We start from the raw sequence: 21,446 nt of genomic DNA, 5'->3' as shown, positions 1-21,446 counted from the left end.
ATATAATAATATGTTTGCTGATAATAGCAAATTCGACTGTTCCTTTTGTTGGTATATATGTCATTTAACCCAAAAATCAACTCAGTACAATTTTTACTTTTCGATAAATTTTTAGATAAATATATATACGCTTATATAATATAAGTTTTCACGCGTGCTTAGAGAGAATTTCAACAATATCACATACATACACATATGTCAAAATTATAACAATAAACTCAGATTGCTTAAAGCAATAAAACCGCCTTTGCATACGTGTTTTTCTTTTATTTTTATTTATGTTGTTCTTTCTATATATTTCTTTTATGTGTCCAATAAAGTATATTTTATTCTATTCTATTCTAAATTCATTCTCTAAAGTACGTTGAAAATAATTTTATATCTAACTAGCGGACGGGCGCAGCTTCGCTTGCGTATTTAAGGGTGAATTCTAATAACCCATGAAACATGTGTTCAATGAAATATTTTTAAGAGTCTAAATTTCAAATTTTATAAAAATCGGTGGCGATTTAAAGATTTTTCCATACAAACTTTCAACCCCTTATTTGCACCCTTTGGGGGTAAATTCTAGAAAACCATGAAATATATGTTCAATGAAATATTTTTAAGATTCTAAATATCAAATCTTATAAAAATCGGTGGCGATTTAAGAATTTTCCCATTCAAACTTTCAACCCCTTATTTGCACCCTTTGGGGGTGAATTCTAGAAGACCATGAAATATGTGTTTAATTATACATGTTTAAGAGTATGAATTTCAAATTTTATACAAATTGGTGACGATTTAAAAAAAAACCTATACAAACTTTCAACCCCTTATTTGCACCCTTTGGGGGTGAATTCTAGAAGACCATGAAATATGTGTTTAATTATACTTGTTTAAGAGTATGAATTTCAAATTTATACAAATTGGTGACGATTTAAAAAAAAACCTATACAAACTTTCAACCCCTTATTTGCACCCTTAGGGGGAGAATTCTAGAAAACGATGAAACACGTGTTCAATTAAATACTTTTAAAAATCTAAATTTCAAATTTTATAAAAATCGGTGCCGATTTAAATTTTTTTCCATACAAACTTAGAACCCCTATTTCACCCCTTTAGGGTTAAAATTTTTCAAAATCCCTTCTTAGTGGATGTCCAGATTACGAAAGTCAACTTTTGTCCAAATTTAACGTTTCTATCATCAGCGGTTACGGCTGTGCGTGCGTCTTACCTCAGTCAGTGAGGACAAGTCCTTTTATATATATAGATAAATGATAATATTTTTTTCATTAAACATATTACAATTATTTTTTCTTTTTCTAATACCTAAATGCACTAAACGAAAGGTAAAAGTCTTATTCTAGATTGGTTTTTATGCTTAGGTTCAAATCTAGTCTAATTCACAATAATTTCATATAAATATAGATTTTAATCTGATATCTTATCACTTGTACCACACATAAGCGAACATGTACATTAACTGAAACAGCATATCAGTACACGGCTCTCGCATTATTATGCCGCATTCCTTTATCTTTCAACTTTTCTATTAGAATATTTTTTGTAAGCTTTTGCAATTTACGCAAGGAATTATTTTCTTGGTATCAAGATGAATTCCAGCGTTGAGTTCCGCCACTCAACACGTAATTTATCGGTCCGCAGGAAATAAAGTGCTTGCACTAGGTTCCTTCAGTCTCTACCCTGCTATATACGGGAAGCTAAAATATATGTATATAGAAAAATATAATTTTCCAGAAAGTAAGCTTTAAATATGAGTATTCGAATAAACAATAATAATAATTTCAATAATATTAATTTATTTCGACTGATTCACACGATTTGTGCTAAAAATAATGATTCATAATCGAATATAATTTAGAAAATTCTTCAAATAAATAACTTAAGCATTTTATTAATGTTTGTAATGCAAATACCATTACAAACGTGGTCATTAAGGCCAGTCGTGGCTCTGGGCATTAGGTGTATAAGACCGACAGGTTGTGGGTTCGATTCCCACTCAATGAAATTAAATAATTAATATTTTCATTTGTTCGTTCCGGTGTAGAGATAAATCTCCAGAATTCGGCGGAAAGTTGAGAGCGAAGTGCTTGAACACTATTCTCCTTCTGTCTATCCCGCTATATGCGGGATACCGCGTGATTCTAAAAAGATGATATGTTACTATCTCAACATATTCCTTTATAAACAGTTGATTATGATAGCACTAGCTAACAATCGTCTGGAAAGTGCGCTAAACGGGGCCCCGAGCGGGCAATTTCCTCACATCTTGCACCGTAGGAATTTTACTTGTAATAAGTGAGATCTAAACTCCTTCGAATACAATATTTTATTATTTAAATATTATGGCAATGACGTTTCTTATTGTAATTTTACGGGACCTTTTGTGTTAATGTTATATATTTTGGACTTTTTTATATTTACCGACAACAATATAATAGGCCATAGATCATAGGGCATGAGACTTGACGCGACAAATTGTAGCTTCGATTCCCATTCGAGGAAATTAAATATTTTCATTTTTTCACTCTGGTGTCGAGGCAACGTGCGGCGTTGAGTTCCGCCACATAATACGCAATTCCTCCAGAATTAGGTGGAAAGTGAGAAGCGTAGTGTCTTAACACTAAGATCCCTCTGATTATCCTGCTACATATGGGTAAAACTTGAAGCTGATATTAATTTTGTTATGGGAACACTGTACCTATAGATTTGACTGTGTTAGCATTGTAGTGCTTAAGTAATGAAGGCAAAGCTATTTTTTTAGTGTATAAGAACGTATGGCTTAGTGGTCATAGCGCTTTGAAGTTTTCCAAGAGGCACGGGTTCAAATCCGGCTACGTTAATTTTAATACGTTTCTAAAAAGTATTTGAATAAGTTATTAAATAAAACAAAATAAATAACATTTATTTTCACATTATATGAGTAACGACCGCTAGTGACACCGCCTGCGATGCAGTTATTAGCACTCAATTAACCTTCACTTGTTAGTTAACAGTTTGTTTAACGTTTTTTTATTTTTTTCTTTTTATTATTCGTTTTAATTTATCATATGAATATAGGTATTGGCTTAGTAGTCCCAGGTTTTTAGTAGTTACTTCTATCCTTGTGGTAGGAAGTTCTATTCTAGTTTTAGTTAATGCAACCAAACAAAAAAATACCTTAATACTGTAAATTACAGGAAAAGTAAGCATGTAGCAGGGTAGGCAGAGGAGACCCTGGTGTTAAGAAATTCTGTTCCTCCACACCAAATTTTCGGGGCTTTGCTTCTACACCAGAGCAAAACAAATGAAAATATTAAATATTCTATTGCCTCGAGTGGGAATCAAATCCACATCCTCCGTTATTTACTGTAGCACGTTGCGCCACGACTGGCCTCAATTTTTTAAACATTTTACTTAATATATGTTTAAATATATATATAATTTAGCTACTATATCAAGTTGACTTTGAAACTCTTGGGCTATTCGAAGAGTGTCCAGGGTCAGTGCTCGCCGTTCAATGGTGCACTCATTAGTACGCTATTTGCATGCACTAATTATGGGGACACGGCAGCCGCGTCAAACTTGTAGCTTCGGTGTTTACTTTTCAGTGTTTTGCCTTTTTTTATATATATATTTTATTATTTTTTATGTTAAATTGCTTGGAAAATATTTAATTTTGAAGAAATAATAATATGAAAATGATTAATCTTCTTATTGTTTTTATTTTAAATGAAATTCGGCAATTAATAATTACTTAGATTTCATTATAATAATAGTATAAATAGTAAGAGGAATACCTTATTAAGAAAAAGCAGAAAAAAAACCTTGTCACATCTCTGGCTACCCAGCTAGGGGTACGGTATACAAGTATTAACTTGTCATTTCTTTTTTTATTATAAGCTTATTTAAATAAATAAAAAAATACAACTTTCCTTAAGTTTCCATGTTATTTAAATCTCCAATTGCATATAATATTATGAAAACTTTAATTATATATAGATAAGTACACACGTACACACGTACAGTCGTACAATTCATACAATCGCATGAATCCTCAATGTCAGCCATAAACAATCTGCCTCTCATTACTCGAACCCTGACAGGAATCTAGTCCTTAATCGAAGATTATAATTAGCTGTCAGATAAGGATCTCTACACAGTATATTATATAAGCGTTGGATAAAGAAATAATAATATGAAAATATTATATTATTTTTTTGATATTTCTTATAAATTAATTTTTTTTTGGTGACCATGTTCTGACCACCGAGGACGCAAAAGACCGTGCAAAGTGGAGTAGGTTGAGTAGGAAGGCAAACCCTGGCAATATCCGGAATTAATGCCAGGAGGAAGAAGAAGATTGTTTTATCTAAATATTCAATTATATTTTTAGTTGTATAAAATGTATTAGCTTACTACTCACGTGTAATGAAAATGCGCTTTAGTGAGAAAATGTATCTTACATGCTTAAGTATCACTGCATAGATACTTTTTGAATGGAAAATTTATTGGATTTCCATTTATTATAAATAATTTTACTCTAAATATTCTTTTCTCTTACGTGTCTTTTACGTTTTGCATGATTATAAAAAACTCTGTGAAATATAATAAAAATTAATCTAAATACTTAATAAGCAAAATTACTGTTTAAAAGTTAAAAAATCCGTTTAATAGTTTACGTGAAACGGAAACAAACATTCATCCATTCTCAGAATCTTTCACAATTATAATATTAGTAGGTTTTTATCTCTAGCATTTTATATTTAGTAAGTTTTTCCTAAAAAAAATATTTTTATTCTAGTCCCTTCAATGTGTAAGGTGCCTATCGCCGTCCGCGGGATTGTTTAACACCGCTTCGCGCCGTCGCGTTATAATTGTTTTTCACGCTCATTATTTGTAATTGAAATAAATCTTTTGTTTGATATTTATTTTTATGCACAGCTACGAATTATTGCGTACACTTGTACAATGTACGGTGGACCACCCAGGGAATGATTTTTTTTTAATTTGCTCTTATTTTTAACAGATTATAAAATAATTATAGAAATTTAACAAAATTTATAAGAGATATGGCAACTCTTGAATATCTTATTACTGAAATTAATAAAATATGTATATAATTAAAAATAATAATATAATTTTAATTTATCAACTGTTAATAATTATTCACTTCAAGTAATTAAAAATACATATAAATATTATTATGCCTTAAAATAAGAAGCACATTATTACGTTATTATATTTTTTAGTTTTTATTTCATGGATTCGAACCCAACAAGGTATTTACATGTAAGTAATAGATAAGAAAATAAAAATAAAAAAATATTTCAAATACCTATATAAAAAATACATTTATTTGTTTTATAAATAAAAAAAATAGAAATTCTGATTTTTATGGTTTACACATAAAATTATTATTGCATATAAAATGATGCTATTATTAAAAAATGTAACGACATTAGACTCTACTATTGTCGTAACGTTTGTATGGCAGGGTTACTATAATGCTTACTCACAGTTGACCTTGATTTATGTAAAGACGACCAGGAAGCGAAGAGGTTGCCTTTTAAAATACTATCAACTTTAAACTAAAGAAAGTATAACTTTATAGTTAAGTATAAAAGGAATTTAGTATTATATATAAAATGCGAAAAAAATGCGATTTTTTTGTCCAGGTTCACTTTTTGTTAGGTTTTATCTTCTATGTAGGTAAAGAAATCTAGTAGTAATACGCTCCTTTCTACACTTTTAACTCAAATTAGAGAACCCATTTTTATGTAAATAAATATATCCTGCTTAGTAAATATAGAAAATTAAAGAGTGAATAAAATATCATTTTTTTTATTATTATATATGTGAATGTTTGTTTGTGGATATGGATGTTTGTTCCATTTTTACGCAAAAACTATAAAACGGATTTACAGTAACATAGCTTATACATCAGAATAACACACAGGCTATAGTTTATGTAAATACTTTTAATCCGTATAATATAACTAATAGATTAAGCGGGCGAAGCCGCTTTTGGGTGTCTACTTTTCAATATTTAGATATATAATATCTCATTAAAAGAGACAAAAGGCTCTTCTAAAGTCTAAACGGATTTTAACTCTGCCTGTTCTGTACGTACAGTATGCCTCCCGTACTGACACTATTTCCAAAGGTTAATTTATATATTAGTCATCCAAACTCAAGGTTGTGGCGCATCAGACAACCATTGTTGGGTAATTGACATGATTTGTCCTATGCCATTAGTGTGAAAAGACTTTATAATGTAATTTTTTTAAACTCCTTTTGTGCTATAATAACGAATTAGTGTATTCAAATATTATATTTAAAATTTACGCAATATACAGTTCTGCCAATATTAAATGTTTAGATATAAATTGTTAGTTTATTTTAATATTTTCGCGAAGGTATCTACTGAGGCTGTCCTGGTGCAGGGGTGCAAGTATGCAACTGTAAACGTAATGGCTGTAGATTCAATTTTCACTTGAGGCAATGAAACCGCCGCTCAGTACGCAATATCTTCAGAATTCGATAGAAAAAAGGGAAACGCAGTGTTTTAACACAACGTTTTCTCAGCCTATAGTGTGCAGAATTAGCTTGAAACAAAAAAAAAGGATGTAACATACAATTTTTCATGTTATATTAAAAAGCGAAGAAATAAAAATACTAAAAAATAATATTTAATTTCCTCGAATGGGCATCGAACTGATATATTTTTATTAATACATTTTTTACTTATTAAAGTCCACGCAAACAAAACTGTGGGCTATAACTAGTCGAGAGCTCTATTTTGATAGACATGGATTTGAAGGTGAATATATAAATCGTGCTTACAATTAAGTAGATTAGTAAAAATAAAAAGGTTTTTTTCAACAGGTGTTATAATATGCTCAATCACGATTTTCACTGTTCAAAGTACCTAATGTGTTGAAACTCATTAATTATATACTTTCGCTTGTTATTCAATGGATAATAAATCTTTTTTTCAATTATATCAGCTTCACGCTGTATCCCGCATACAGCAGGGTAGGCAGTGGGAACCTAGTGTTAAGGCAGAAAATGGGGAACGGAGTCCTCAACGCCGCACTTTGCCTCGACACCAGAGCGAAGAAATGGAAATATAAACGTAAATAAATATTTCTCTTCCTCGAGTGGGGATCGAACCCACTACCGGTGCGTTACAGTCACACTAAATATGAAATAAATATATATTTATGTAATGTGAATCTTCATTACATAGAGGCGGTCGTACAGGGACAGGAAACGAACCAGTATTTATTTTTTTATAGTATGGCGAAAGATCGGCGTTAAATTCCGCCACTCAGCATGCAATGCTTTAAAAACTCAGTGGAAAGTGGGGAACGGAGTGACTTAACACTAGTATCCTGTCTGCCCTGCTATATGCGGAATGCAATGTGAAGTTGAAAATATTCATTATAGAAGTAATTGTTTTTTCTTGATTTCTCTAATTCGAAGTTGAACACACCCAACATTATTTAGTGTTAAATAAAATATTTTTCAAGGAGAACTTTATAATAGATGAAATTTTCTTTTAATTTATTATAAGTTTGTAGTTTTTTACTTAAAAACACACATCATAAATGAATGAAATATGTTTTCAAAAAATAAATTTGTTATTTTTAAGCAACACTAAAGAGAACGGCAGTTCAGTTAAATATTTATTAACAATTTCACAGCTTTGCTAGATATACAACCGACATATGGAATTAAATATAATTTATATCACTACACCACTATCGCGATATCGTCGATATATCACCACGTACGATATTAAAGTACTGATCGTACCGGAACCTGATTTAATGTAGTCAATGTTATTGGATCCTGATTATTTATTACTATCAACTCGTGGGAAGCTAAAGGAAGTATTGGTAAGAGACCGTAAGTCTATTGGGGTAGGGGCTAAAGTTGTACGGTAGAAGCTGGGTGGTGAGGAGTTGGAGAAAATTGTATCATCATATACAAAATTTAATTTATAGCTAATATGTTGTGTGAATTTAATTGGCATTTAAATGTGAAACTTATATGCAATTTTTATATTTTAAATTAATTGGTAAAATGTAGTTTTTTTTGTTTTAAGATTCATGCTTTATCCCTCACATAGCAGGGTAGGCAGAGGGAACATATTAACCTACTATTAAGCCACTTCGTTCCCATTAAGAATGTTTCGTTCCCCACTTTCCTCCGAATTCTGGAGACCATACTTGTTGAATGACGGAACTCAACACTGCGCTTTGCCTCGTAACCAGAGCGAGAAAATCAAAATATTATATATTTCATTTCCTGAAGAGGGAATCGAACCAAAAACCTGTCACTTTTACAGTCGTACCTGCTGACTGACAAGACTGAAGATCTTGTGCCCCTGCACCACGACTGGCTCCAAATTTTTTAACAGAATTTTTTTCTCTTTTAAAATTAAATAAAATGTAGGTATTGCTGTAATGGTATATACCTATATTACGTAATTACAGATACCCAATCTAAGTTTAAAAAAATATATACACCGTAATAAAAGGTAGACCCGGATCAAAACATCAATACAATTAAAACTAAGTCGAACAAAAAGCTTTGATCGAAGCCAACTAAAACTAGAAATGGATCTATCAATTAAGACATGGGCCATGGACTATGGGCATTGATTGATCCATCAATAAGATGTGGGGTCCATTAAGATAATACTCTGTTAATTATGAATTTCTGCGCCTGTCCGTCTGTCTGTACGTGTGTAATAAAATGTATTACGTAAATAGTGTTTTGGTGGTTTGTGTTGAATTAGCACAGTTTCTGTTGTTCTTTTCAAAATCTTTTTATTATTTTCTTATTGAATTTTACTTGAGAAATATTTTAATGATATAGGTTTTTTGTATTGCTAAAGCTAGCTTTCATAATCTGTCATTGAATTGACGTGTAAAGATCTGAAGAGTTTCCAGTTTTTTGCAGTTTCCAGAAAATACGTTATTTGTACAAGTGAAATTACTTCATTTATAAAAAAACTTACGTCGTCAGGAGAAGCAACTATTTTCGTAACTTAACATTTACCCGCTCTTGCAAAGAGAGTAAAAAGCTAAAATATTTCAACCAATATTTTGGAGATTTACCAAATATGAGGTTTTTTTATATGTTATTATACATTTAACAGCTCAATGTAGGTTCAGCATTATAAAATAATGCAGTTACAATCTAAAATATATTAAGAACTCTTTTATAACAAAATGCTTATAGAGATCACTTAAAACCTATTGTGATTTTTTAAGGTAGAGGGAGCCATATTGAGATTTTTTTAAGGCTTAAATCTCTAAGACATTCCGCTCCCCATTTTCTGAATTAACTTAACGAATTAACCTGTCGCATTTAGTCACATACATATACCCCTGTTCCACGACCCTGAACACGTGTGAAATATTTCTATCTTCTTCCTCCTGGGCTTACTCCCGGCTATTGCCAGGGTCTGCCTACTCAACCTATTCCACTTTGCTCGGTCTTTTGTGGTATTTCTATATCTATATATATATCTTTTCTATCCATACCTATATTATAAATTCGAAAGTAACTCTGTCTGTCTGTCTGTCGTTTACGCAATCAGGGCCAAACCGCTAATTTAATTGTGATAAAATACTCATATAGAGATACTTGAGGGTCTCGGGATGAACATAGAATACTTCTTTTTCTCATATTTGTAATATTTTCGATATATAACAATATATTAAAATATTTATTAATTTGACATACAATTTATTCCGCCATGTTTATAACAACCGTCGCGTTGCTAAGCAACGATTTGCAAAGTTTGTTCTTAGAAAACGTCACCCAAAATGAGCTTGCTTAACGCATCTCTCTATTGGAAACTGAAAATAATTTCATAAATATATTTAATAAATATTGGTATAGTTCAAGCGGGCGTAGCCGCGTTCGGGTCCACTAGTATATATATATATCTTTTCTATATCTATATATTTCATTTTACACTTGCCCACAGGTTTATGCAAATATTATAGCAGGTCAAAGATATATTATACAATTGAAATGGCAAAACGTATATCAAGGCCTCGATATTGAACGATATATCCGGCTGCGACGTTATTGTATTTATTATACACTTACGTTCAATTTGACCTCGACTTGTGTTGTTTAGAGAAGATCTTTTTAGATATTAAAATCAGCTTCACGCTGTATCCCGCACACAGCAGGGTAGGCAGAGGGAACACAGTGTTAAGACACTCCGTTCCCCACTTTCTGCCGAATTCTGGAGGCATTAAGGGACAGAACTCAACGCCGCGCTTTACGTAGACACCAGAGCGAAGAAATGGAAATATAAACGTAAATATTTATTTCACTTCCTCGAGTGGGGATTGAACCTCGTGTGAGTCAAGTCCCATCTATTTAAAATATGTGGTGTAAATTTAAAGAATATATAGTGACAATCGGAACTGCTCTTGTGGTGAGAGTTGTAAATAAATAAATGTATTAATAATGACAAAAAAATTATAACCAATTATATTATCTTCTAAGTACGTAGGTATTATATATTCGTCTTCTTCACGTCCCCTACTTTTAATCTTTCTGAACTTTCTTCCTGAATTAAACATATAACACGTTGAATTGCGTAACTTAACGCCAATTAAAACAACAAAAATAATTTCAATATAATCAGCCCCCTAAGTGACCCCCACTTGGGGGTAACTGACTACCACTGCGTTGACATCTTGTATTGTTTGTCGTCTATAAACTTATGTACAATTAAAAAAACTATTTATATTTAATTTTATATCTAAGAGTGAAAAAAAAGAATAATAAACTAGAAAAAAAAAATCTCCTCACAGAATTAGAACTTGTAATCGTTTTTTTAAGAAGCTTTACTTAAGCTTCGATTACATCAATAAATTATATAGCAACCTATAATTAGTAAAATCATAAGAACTTATAATAACAATAGCCTTATTAAAACGATATAAACATTAACATATTGTTGACTGTTGTCATAGCAACGCAGCGGTACGTCACGTCAGGTCGACGTCACTTGTATTAAACGTCACTGACATTGTCAAACTTGGATATGACAGGTACAGTTGTTGACATAATGCTTATTTAAGAAATGTTTGTTTTTTTTTTTCTTTTTTTTTTAAGAAAATTTAATTTAAAACAAATGTTTGTCTGTATATAAATATATTATATTGAGCTCCTGTTTATATGTATGGTGTAGGTAGAAGGAAGCTTGTGATAAATCATTATGTTGTCAGTGTTGTCACTACTCACCTTGTTGTGTTCTAATTCGTAATAATAATATTTAGCTTCCCGCTGTATTTCGCACATAACAGCGGCAGAGGGAACTTGGGAAGCTAGTGTTAAGACACTCCGTTCCCATTAAGCTACTTCAATTCCAAATTTTGCGCCGAATTCTGAAGGCATTATTTTAAGTGGCAAAGCTAAACGCCGCCTGTCGCCTCATTAGTTTCATTTCCTCGAGAAGAATGGAAGAAGGAATGGAACCCAAAACCTATCGTATTTGCAGTCGCGGACTAATACATATTTAAGATATAATCTATAATAAGGCAAGTATTTTTTTTTATTTCAGTGCTTTAGTAAGATAAAGTGCGTTAGTTTCCTCTATTTAATAGGCAATTGAAAGAAAAGTTGATAGCGGAGTGTCTCAACACTAGAATTTCTTTGCCTAATCTGCTCTACATATACATGCAGACCAGTGAATTAAGCTAAAAAAAATAATTTTGTTAAATAATATTTTTTAAAAACAACCATTTCTCTACACGCTAACACTTGTAACAACCTAAAGCTATGATCGGCTTACGTCGATCCGTCCGTCCGTCCACGTGCTCGAATCAAACCTACACTCTGTACCGTACATGATTAATGGACTACGACAACGGGATAAGGGATTAGTGAGGTGACATTCTTCTTATTCTATTTTTTATTTGTATAAAAAATAGAGTAGGAAAAATATTGGTTTTCTTTTATTGAAGTTGTAATGTGGATATAGTGTTTATTTTGATAGTAACTTGATGAAATATCCATAACTTGGATTTTTTTGAGGAATTATGGATTTGAAACGTCTTGTTTTTTAAAGGCAAACAAATACATATTGCACTCAAATTCCCAAACAAAACTCTACTAAGCATAGATTCGTATTAATAAATCGGTCTAATATCTGAGATCTATCTATAAATAAAAACGACATCTCAAGATCGATCTCAGACTTAAGAGCGATTTATAAATACCTGAGATTGAGTATTAGTAACATATTTCCGAATTATAGCAGGAACCTACTATAATTCGAAAATATAATAATAAACTTTTGTTACAACATTAAAACAATTTTATATATTTGTTTGAGCATGCTTGCTTCACAATAAATTATTCATAAACTCAACTAAAATTCATAAAAATTTTTAGAATTTGTACAAATTAATAATGGAATTATAAAAATAATATATTTATTATCAACATTTGTACTACATAATTGGCAACCGAACTTAGAGTAGGAGGAGCTAGATTTTGAGATTTTGAGTAGAGTAGGTTTGGTTTCCATTCAGGTTCCGGTTAGTCCAGTTTTATTAAAAAAAAACTATTAAAATTTAAAACAATTTAGTAAAAGTTTTATAAAACATGTCGAAGCAGATTTTACAAGTTTCGTAAATCAGCCTCCGCCGGCCACAATAAGAGCAAGTCATCTTAAGCCTAATACAAATAGCTCATTTCAACGAAAGTGGATTAAGATTGTCGTCCACCGCAGTAATACCGTTCAAAAATCACTCTGCTATATATAATTGTCTGTAAGTATATATTATTGGTTGCTTTTCAAAAATATATATAATTCATAAAGTTGCATATATTTTGAATATTTATTCTATTGAGCAGTTTTTATTTTTTTGTCTTCATAGAAAATATTGAATAAAATATGATTTCAGTATATCACGGCTATAAAAGCTCTACTTGCTATGACACATATTCGTTCAATAGGTTTTAAATGTTGCCCTAGTATGATTAAGAAAAATGCAATAGTAGGACATAGAAAAATATTTTATAATTTTTTTCATAGAAAAATCATTATCTTCTATATAAATATTATAGCAGAGTCATGAAGATATAATAATGCAATATAGTAAAGAAAAAAAGAGTAAATATAGTATAGTATAGCAACAACTATATACAGTCCTAAAGCTCGTAATGGTCTTACGCGCATTACGTTATTTTGAGTGGTTTTGTAGAGAACAAAAAACAGAGACGATTTGAGTTATGTGTGGAACATTCAGTCTTAATAAATCAACGAGGAATGTGCTTTAAGATAATGGAAACTAACATTTTGTTGAAAGCTCCTATATTAATATTATTATGTAAGTATTAAAGATTTATTTAGTTATAGGTGCTCTTTTTATTAACACTGTTGCGAAGCAGGGTAGGCAGAGGGAACCTGGGAACCCAGCACTAAGATTCTCCTTTCCCACTTTCCGTTGAATTGTGGATTAATTGCGCAATGAATGACTGAACTCAATTCGCAATGCCTCCACAATTAGACCTCATCGAAGAGCAAAAAAATGAAAATATTGAATATTTCATTTCTTCAAGTAGGAATCGAACCCAAAACCTGTCTCATTTACAATGATAATAATGGATATATAAAGACGAAGTGGAATTTAGAGCGATATGTATTTGAAATTCTCTACCTATTAAAATATCAGGAATGTTAAATGTCTATTGTGTATTATCGGTCCAAATATAGTAACAACTACTTATGATAAATCTTATGAACTAGATACGACGGATATTAAAATAGCTTAGGTTATTATATGGTTCCTGGAGGTTCCTAGTAATGGCACAAGGATACAAGTGTGCGGGTTCGATTTCCACTTGAGGAAAATGAAATATTTAATATATATTTTTTTTTCGCTCAGGTGTCATACAATACATAAACGAGTATCTAAATACAGTATATTACTAACTAATTGTATGTTGAGTGGCGGAAACCAACGCCGCGTTTTGCCTCGACACCAGAACGAAGACATGAAAATATACATTTAAATAAATATTTAATTTCTTCGAATGGGGATCGAACCCACAACCAGCCGCGTTTACCATTTGTTAACTTTATTTGCGTTAATCAAACATACTGTATATATTTATTTATACATAATGTTTCTTATTTATATATTAACGGGATAATTTCTCGCTAATCGATGAGACACGGTTGAAGCCGAATTAAGAAAGGTCTAATTACAAAAGTAAATAGTTATTTCATCTTAAGAATTTTGTGACGTTTTGAGTGCACAAATATTTTTTTTATATTTTGTTAATAAGTGTTATTTACAACTGACTAAGTATTACTTATATTGTTAAAAAAGGTTTTAGATCAGGGTTTTGCTTTAATATCCTATTTTCATATGGCTTTTCTTATTAAATTCAAGCTTATTAGCAATTTAGCAATTTACTTATTCTTTTTTTTTTCAAGTTCACGTATCCTTCATGTAGCAGGACAAGCAGAGAGAGCCAAGTGTTAAGACACATCGCTTCCCCCTATCTGTCGAATCCTGGAGGCTGGAGGCATTGAGTAATGAATTCAACGATGCACTTTGCCTCAACACCACAGCGAAGAAAATGAAAATAAAATACTTAATTTCCTTGAGTGAGAATCGAACCCACGGCCTGTCACGCTTATAGTCGACTGTCGATACGACTGGCCGCATAACTAATGCAGTCGTTACCTAAAACTTATTTTAAATAGTCAAACTTTCCATATGAGAGTTAGTTTTTCAAGATTACATGTGAAATGTATTACGATCTCAAAAATTCTAATTCTTCAAAGTGAATTTCAAATCAACACAAAAAAGATAACAAAATTAAATTGACACAGATATTTTTAGCGTATGTATATAATATCACTTTTAATATTAAAAGTAAATATAGATACGTAACACTATTCTTTAGCACTTCCTACGTCACTGTATAAACAAACCAGTGTGAAACGTCATTATTTAGCACCAATTACCATATTTATTAGTTATTATATACGTTAAGTACATAACTACCGAAAAAAAATATTTCGTCTATCAATTTCAGGTTAGTTTTAAATTATTATTTTTTAAGTTTAGACTTAATTTTCTTTAAATAATTCATTTTCTTGAAATTTTTTAATTAAAAATTCTTTAGTCTATATATATAAAATCGAAAGGTCACTCACTCATCACGAAATCTCAGAAACTACATGTGCTAGGAATCTCAAATTTTGCTTAGGAGTTACTTATAGGACGTAGGTGCTCGCTAAGACGGGAATTTGCAATATTCGACTTCTAAGGGGTTGTTTTTGGGATCGAAAGTTTGTATGAAACTTCGTTACTACAAATGCTAGGAGTCTCAAATTTTGCATGAACGTCACTTATAGGACGTAGGTACTCATGGAGACAGAAATTAATAATAAGTTAGTTCACGCAGGCGAAGCCGCGGGCGGACCGCTACTTATATAATAAATATAAAGTTTAGTTTGATATAATTTGGTTTTTATTCGAAATAGTTGAAACATCGATGGACTGTAGGATACAGATTCTATTGATATCATTTAAGATATGAAATTAGCAGTTTTTGCAAATTTAGCACTTACATAATTTTTATAACACGCAATGCCTTCAAAATTCGGCGGAAAGTAGGGAACGGAGTGTATTAACACTAGGTTCCCTCAGCCTACACTGCTGTGTGCGTGATACAGCGTGAAGCTGATTTTTTTAAATAATTATCATGATTTCATATCATTTTAAGCACTTTAAAAAAATTAATAGATTTAAAACTTATTATAAACTGATCTAGTTTTAGTTCTAAACTTTTATGAACTTTTATTTTCCAAAATTTAACCTTATTTTGGTTAACTTCAAACTTCGTCATAATTTACATACATACTCGTATGCGTGAAGTGTAAATTTTGTAGGTAACTTGTAACGTAACGGTTGCTGTGTACGTAGTGTTGTCGTTATGTCACGAAAAAATTATAATATATGGCTTTAGGTCGTAGTGGTAAACGCGATGGTTGTGAGTTCAATTCCTATTCCGCGGAATGAAATATTTAATATGTTCTTTTCCTCGCTCTGGTATAGAGGCAGTTGAGTTCTGCTACTAATGCAATGCCTTGAATTTGATGGAAAGTGGAGAACGGCTAGGTTCCCAGGTTATGCTTATTTTATATTCTATATATTTTACTATGTTTAGTAATTGTTTTTATTTATTATATTATTTGTTTTTTAAGTAACTTCATTTTAAAGTATGTAGGTACCTATATATTTCCTGAGTATTCGAAGCACATACTATAAATAAATGAATATAAGTAAACAAACCTCGTGAACATGATTGTAAGGCGGGCGTGACAGTGGCGTCCCGACGTGTCACAGTTGTCATCATTGACGCGCCACCCCTACAGCCAGGCACGCTCTAACACCTGTAAAGTTAAATTTTGTTATATAATATGAATATGAACTTATAACAAATGGTAGATCGTGGTGCTGAGGTACAAGGGTGTAAATGTAATGCGTATATTAAAATGGTAACTATTTCTGAATTTCCAGAGATAAACATATACCATGGACTTTTTTATTGGTTTTTAAACGACAATGTGCTTGTATCTTATAAGGTTGAGCCAGCGCCACACCATGTAAGCATTCAGGAAGCCAATTTTCGGCGACCTTTTTGTAAAGCAATGAAATTTTATGGAAAACTGTTAATTCCAAGTGCCTCATATGAAATTTCATCACAATCGGTTCAGCGGCTTGGCCGTGATGACGTTACAGAGAGACAGACAGACTTACTTATGCATTTATAGTATTGGTATGGAAATATTTTGTTCCACAGTACCTACACACAAGTACGGATATACTAGGTATACCTAGCTTATACTAGGTCTACTTATTTCACTAAATTCTTAACACTATTAAATTACTATTATAGTGCCTAATAGTCAAAATTAAAATGTTTTTTTACAATAACCAACAAAATTCAAGTCATAACTAATATTTCCTGATGCATCATTACATAGCAGCCTCATTGGCTGTTCCATATATGGTAAGTGATAAATCTTCCTCTTAAGTACTGCTAAAGATGGTATGCTAAAAGTTTATCAAACACTTTAATTGAAGCAACGCCAATCCGATGTGGGTATTTGGAAATCCTGAAATGGTGATGGGCGTGGTTTATTAATACTTGTTGAATAGCTACTATTTTTAGCTATCCAATGATTTTGTTACAAATAGTAATAAATAGTTAATTATATACTTTTCTGTTTTTTGTTTTATATAAGCATTATATTAACCATATATAAAGTTTTTGTAACGCCATAATTGCATTGGATTTTAATTATTATCATTTTCTCGCTCTGGTAGGTAAAGCGGACTGAAGGAAGTTACTCAAGAAGTACCTTAGATACAATAACTTGAATATTTGGCACGAAGTGACTAAACGGAGTGTCCTCATTAGGGTTCCTTATGTTATATGTAAAAATGGGAGAAAGGGGGAGAGAAATGTGCATTACATCACATTCTCAGAGCCAAAATTACCAAATGCAGCATTTACAAATGTCAGACGATGAAAAATATGGGTTATTATTATCCGTTGACCTGCAATCATTACATACGGAACACTCGTTGAGCGAATTCGATTCGCACTTGACTGATTGTCGAGATAACTAAAACAACATCCATCCAGAACACACTATCTATAATATATAATTAAAGAAAGCAGAATTATAAAACTTAATTAACAAATGTAGTTGTTTCAAGACTAGAATAAGAACTGACTGCTACCAGCGTGTCCTCTGAGGCGTGAAGGAGGTCAGATCGGGGCGTCGCTCAACCCAACCAATGTATGTGGTAATGACAGCATCATTCATATTTAGTGGGCTATCTTATGAAAATATATGAAACAGTATTTGTATATTTCTTTATGAAATTATATTTATTTTAAGTTTAATCCTATATCTTATAAAACAAAGTCGCTTTTCGTGTCTGTCTGTTGTTTCTAACTCTTCTTCTTCTAAACCACCCAACGGATTTTGATGCGGTCTTCCCCATTAAGTCGAGTGTGTTTTGTAGAAGGTTTATATATAGTTTATTATTTGTACATTCTTATGTAAATTAACATAAATACGATAAATGTGTATAAAGTCCTACCTGTTGAGACACTTTCGCGCATGCGCTGCTCTAATGGTAAGTACTACATGAAAAAAATGTACTGGAGTATTGTTCCTCTTAATAAGATCTACAAAAAAGTCCGCGACGGCATATTCATATTTTTTAAGAATAACGTGTAGTGATCATTTTTCTGTCTAAAAATAATAATTTCAATATATTTTTTATTGTGAGGGATATTTTTCCATAATGGTATTAATCCTTATCCTTTAAAATACTTTATTAATTTTCAACGTTAAACGAAGATAAAATTTGCTTTTTACAATATTTCGAAATTGCGAATAGTTTTACAGAAAAACGCATTTAATTGTTGACACATCCCGCCGTTGACACATCAGCTGTATGTTACTCAAGTTTCACTTATCCCTTACTCTCAGCATATAAATAAGTATATTAGTTACGTTGGCCATTTAATGTAGACCAAAACTGTCTTTTACTGTTTTTCATTTAAATAAGTATTTTAGCAGTTGTTACAATATCAAAAAAATCTTTGCTGCGAAACGGCTCGCCACTCGCCATGCGTCCGCCGTGCCCGCTTGCCTTACACGCATCGGTGGTTCAGTGGTAGAATGCTCGCCTGCCACGCGGGCGGCCCGGGTTCGATTCCCGGCCCATGCATTCTATTTAATTTTCCTCACAGGCAGCCACGTCGTGCTTGCTTTTCATCAGGGACAGATTACCCCCTTCAGCATTAACCACAAGCTCGAAAAAAAAAAACCCGGCTGCCTCTATAGCAACGAAGATTTAGTTAGAAACGTTTGCACGTATTAGATAATTGGAGTTGAATGTATTATTTAAGCGCGATATATTTGGTTTCACATTTTTTGTAGTAGTTAGTAGTAGGTAGGTTTTTGTTTATAATTTCTTCCGTTTAAAAATAGTCATTTAACTATCTAAAAATAGTCATTTAAATATATTTTAATAAGTACTTGAAAAGATTAGTAGCACAGATTTAAAATTACGGTACCTACTAAAAAATCCTTGCTGTGTAAAACAATTGGAAATTGCGGGTTGCATTAGGGTTTAATTAATTTTCACATTATCTTAAGTGCTTTGCAAACATACATTACATGAATAATCCAGTAGTAAAAGCGGGCGAAGCCGCAAGAGGGTCGCTAGTATTTAAATAAAACAAAATTAAATCAGCTTCACGCTTTATTTCTTATATTAAAATCTGCTAAAGATGGTAAAGGTTGGAAATCCTGAAATGGTGGAGAACATGAAGATGGTAGTGCTAGAACACTCCGTTCGTCATTATTCCGCCCAATTTTAGAGGCAATGCGTCATGGCGGTAAACGCCACACTGCCTCGACACCAGTGCGAAGAAATAAAAATATAAATTAAAATAAATATTTCATTTCGTCGAGTGAAGATCGAACCCATAACCAATCGCGCTTACATTCACGCACTGGGCCAAGACTGGCCTCAAGTTTAATATTATTCAAATTTTATACCGTTGGAATGGAATATAGAATAATCGGTAAAGACGATATCCATTGACTTATGTGGGCGTTAACCTCGCGAAAACAAATCAGAGTGCGGTAGTTATAATATTTTATTTATGTTTTTAAATGACATTTATTATTATGAACTTGTCAAAATATTTTACGGTTTTTTGTTTTAAACATATTTTTGTTCATTGACAGGTGGAAGACATCTTAATGTTTGAAATAAACTTTAGTTTGCATGTTAAGCCTGGTCGCCTGTTTCAGTTTTAATAATTATGTTATAAATATTTATTTAGAGGCCAGTCGTGGCCCAGGGCCACAAAGTGTACTGCAAAATCAACTGGTCGTGGGTTCGATCCCCACTCGAGGAAAAGAAATATTTAGTTAAATTTATATTTTCATTTCTTAGCTCTGGTGTCGAGGCAAAGCGTAACTTGCACACTGCAGGGTGGGCAGAGGAAATCTAGTGTTAAATCACTTCGTTTCCTACTTTCCGCCGAATTCTGAACGCATTGCGTGTTGAGTGGCGGAACACAAAAAGCTTTTTCGTCACAACATATTAATTATTCAATTACTAAAACAACCACTTACCAACCATTTACAATATAAAAAAATACAGAAAATGTCTCCAATCAACCTTAAATGCTTGTAATCATTTTAAATATGCCCTCAGCCTTGTTAGCGGGCTCTGGTATTAGGGGCTCGTTGAAAGCGGCAATTTACTTATCGAAAAATGTATGGACATTCCTAAACGTGTTCAATAATTTTATAGCAATGAATGTACGGTGCTGTAATCTATACTTATTTATTTAAGTTTTTTATATTTTATACGAATATTTTTATATTAGAGCATATTAAATTGAAATAAAAACGGAACGGAACGGAAGTGTCGTTTTGGGAACGGAGTGTTTTAACATTAGATCCCCAGGTTCTCTCTGCCTATTCTGCTATGTTCCCACACATACATCGTGAACCTAAAAAAAACTATAGATCGTCTAAAGCCAATCCTTGGTCGTCTTATTAAAAAATAGTATACCTAATGCTTGAAATAATAATAATATTAATTTTAATAATAATATTTATTTAGAGCCAATTTAAAAGCCTTGCCACAGTCGATAGAGTCGAAACACTACCACAAAACAATAAATCAAATCAGTCGCGACCAAACTTTCTGCTACTTTGCCATTGATAACCCATATATGGCGGCCCATAAATTGCAGTCGTATAAAAGGAATCTGTGAAACTGTTACACCCGTTGCTAATGTTAATTGTCAGAGTTAGTTGACTATTAATCTATTGAGAGATATTTAATTTTTCCAATTTAATATAATAAAGTTGATGAGATTTTTCTTATTAAAATAAAATTAAATGAACTTCAAGTTCTGGCTCGAAATAAACTCCGTTCCCCATTCTGGAGGCATTGCGTGTGGCGAAACTAAACGCCGCGATTTACCTAGACACCAGAGCGAAGAAAATGAAAATATTAAATATTTCATACGACTAGCCTCATAGTTTTTACACATTTATTAATAAAACATATATAAGTTCTAAATTGCGTCTTGTTTAATTTTCTAATCACATACTTTATCAACATACAAAATTCAACTCGTTTTACAACGAGAATGAAGACTATATGATAAATATATTAAAAAATGACTAAGATTTGAACTCACTATCATCGTAAACAGAAAAACAGGAACTGTACCACAACGGTGTCGATATCAATCCCAACATAATTCCCAGCCCCACCAAAGCAAGTATGTAAACAAAAACACAGAATCCATAGCGATACTAAAGAAACAATATGAGAAAC

General features: G+C 31.9%; 1 protein-coding gene across 1 annotated transcript in view; it reads right to left on the bottom strand.

Moving 5' to 3' along the window:
- The window catches only part of dysf (neuronal PAS domain protein dysfusion), a 118,841-nt gene that overhangs the window by 82,302 nt on the left and 15,093 nt on the right, over nt 1–21,446 (bottom strand). The window contains exon 2 of the mRNA XM_085189882.1: nt 16,344–16,444. Within this exon, the coding sequence (XP_085046008.1) occupies nt 16,344–16,354 (11 nt within the window). The 5' untranslated portion in view covers nt 16,355–16,444. The remainder of the gene's footprint in view (nt 1–16,343; nt 16,445–21,446) is intronic.

The sequence above is a fragment of the Heliconius melpomene genome, chromosome 9 (assembly GCF_056956725.1).
Source record: "Heliconius melpomene rosina isolate 202511_hmr_F chromosome 9, ASM5695672v1, whole genome shotgun sequence".
NCBI lineage: Eukaryota > Metazoa > Arthropoda > Insecta > Lepidoptera > Nymphalidae > Heliconius > Heliconius melpomene.
The sequence above is the reverse complement of the archived record's forward strand: the minus strand, read 5'-3'. Positions and strand labels throughout refer to the sequence as shown.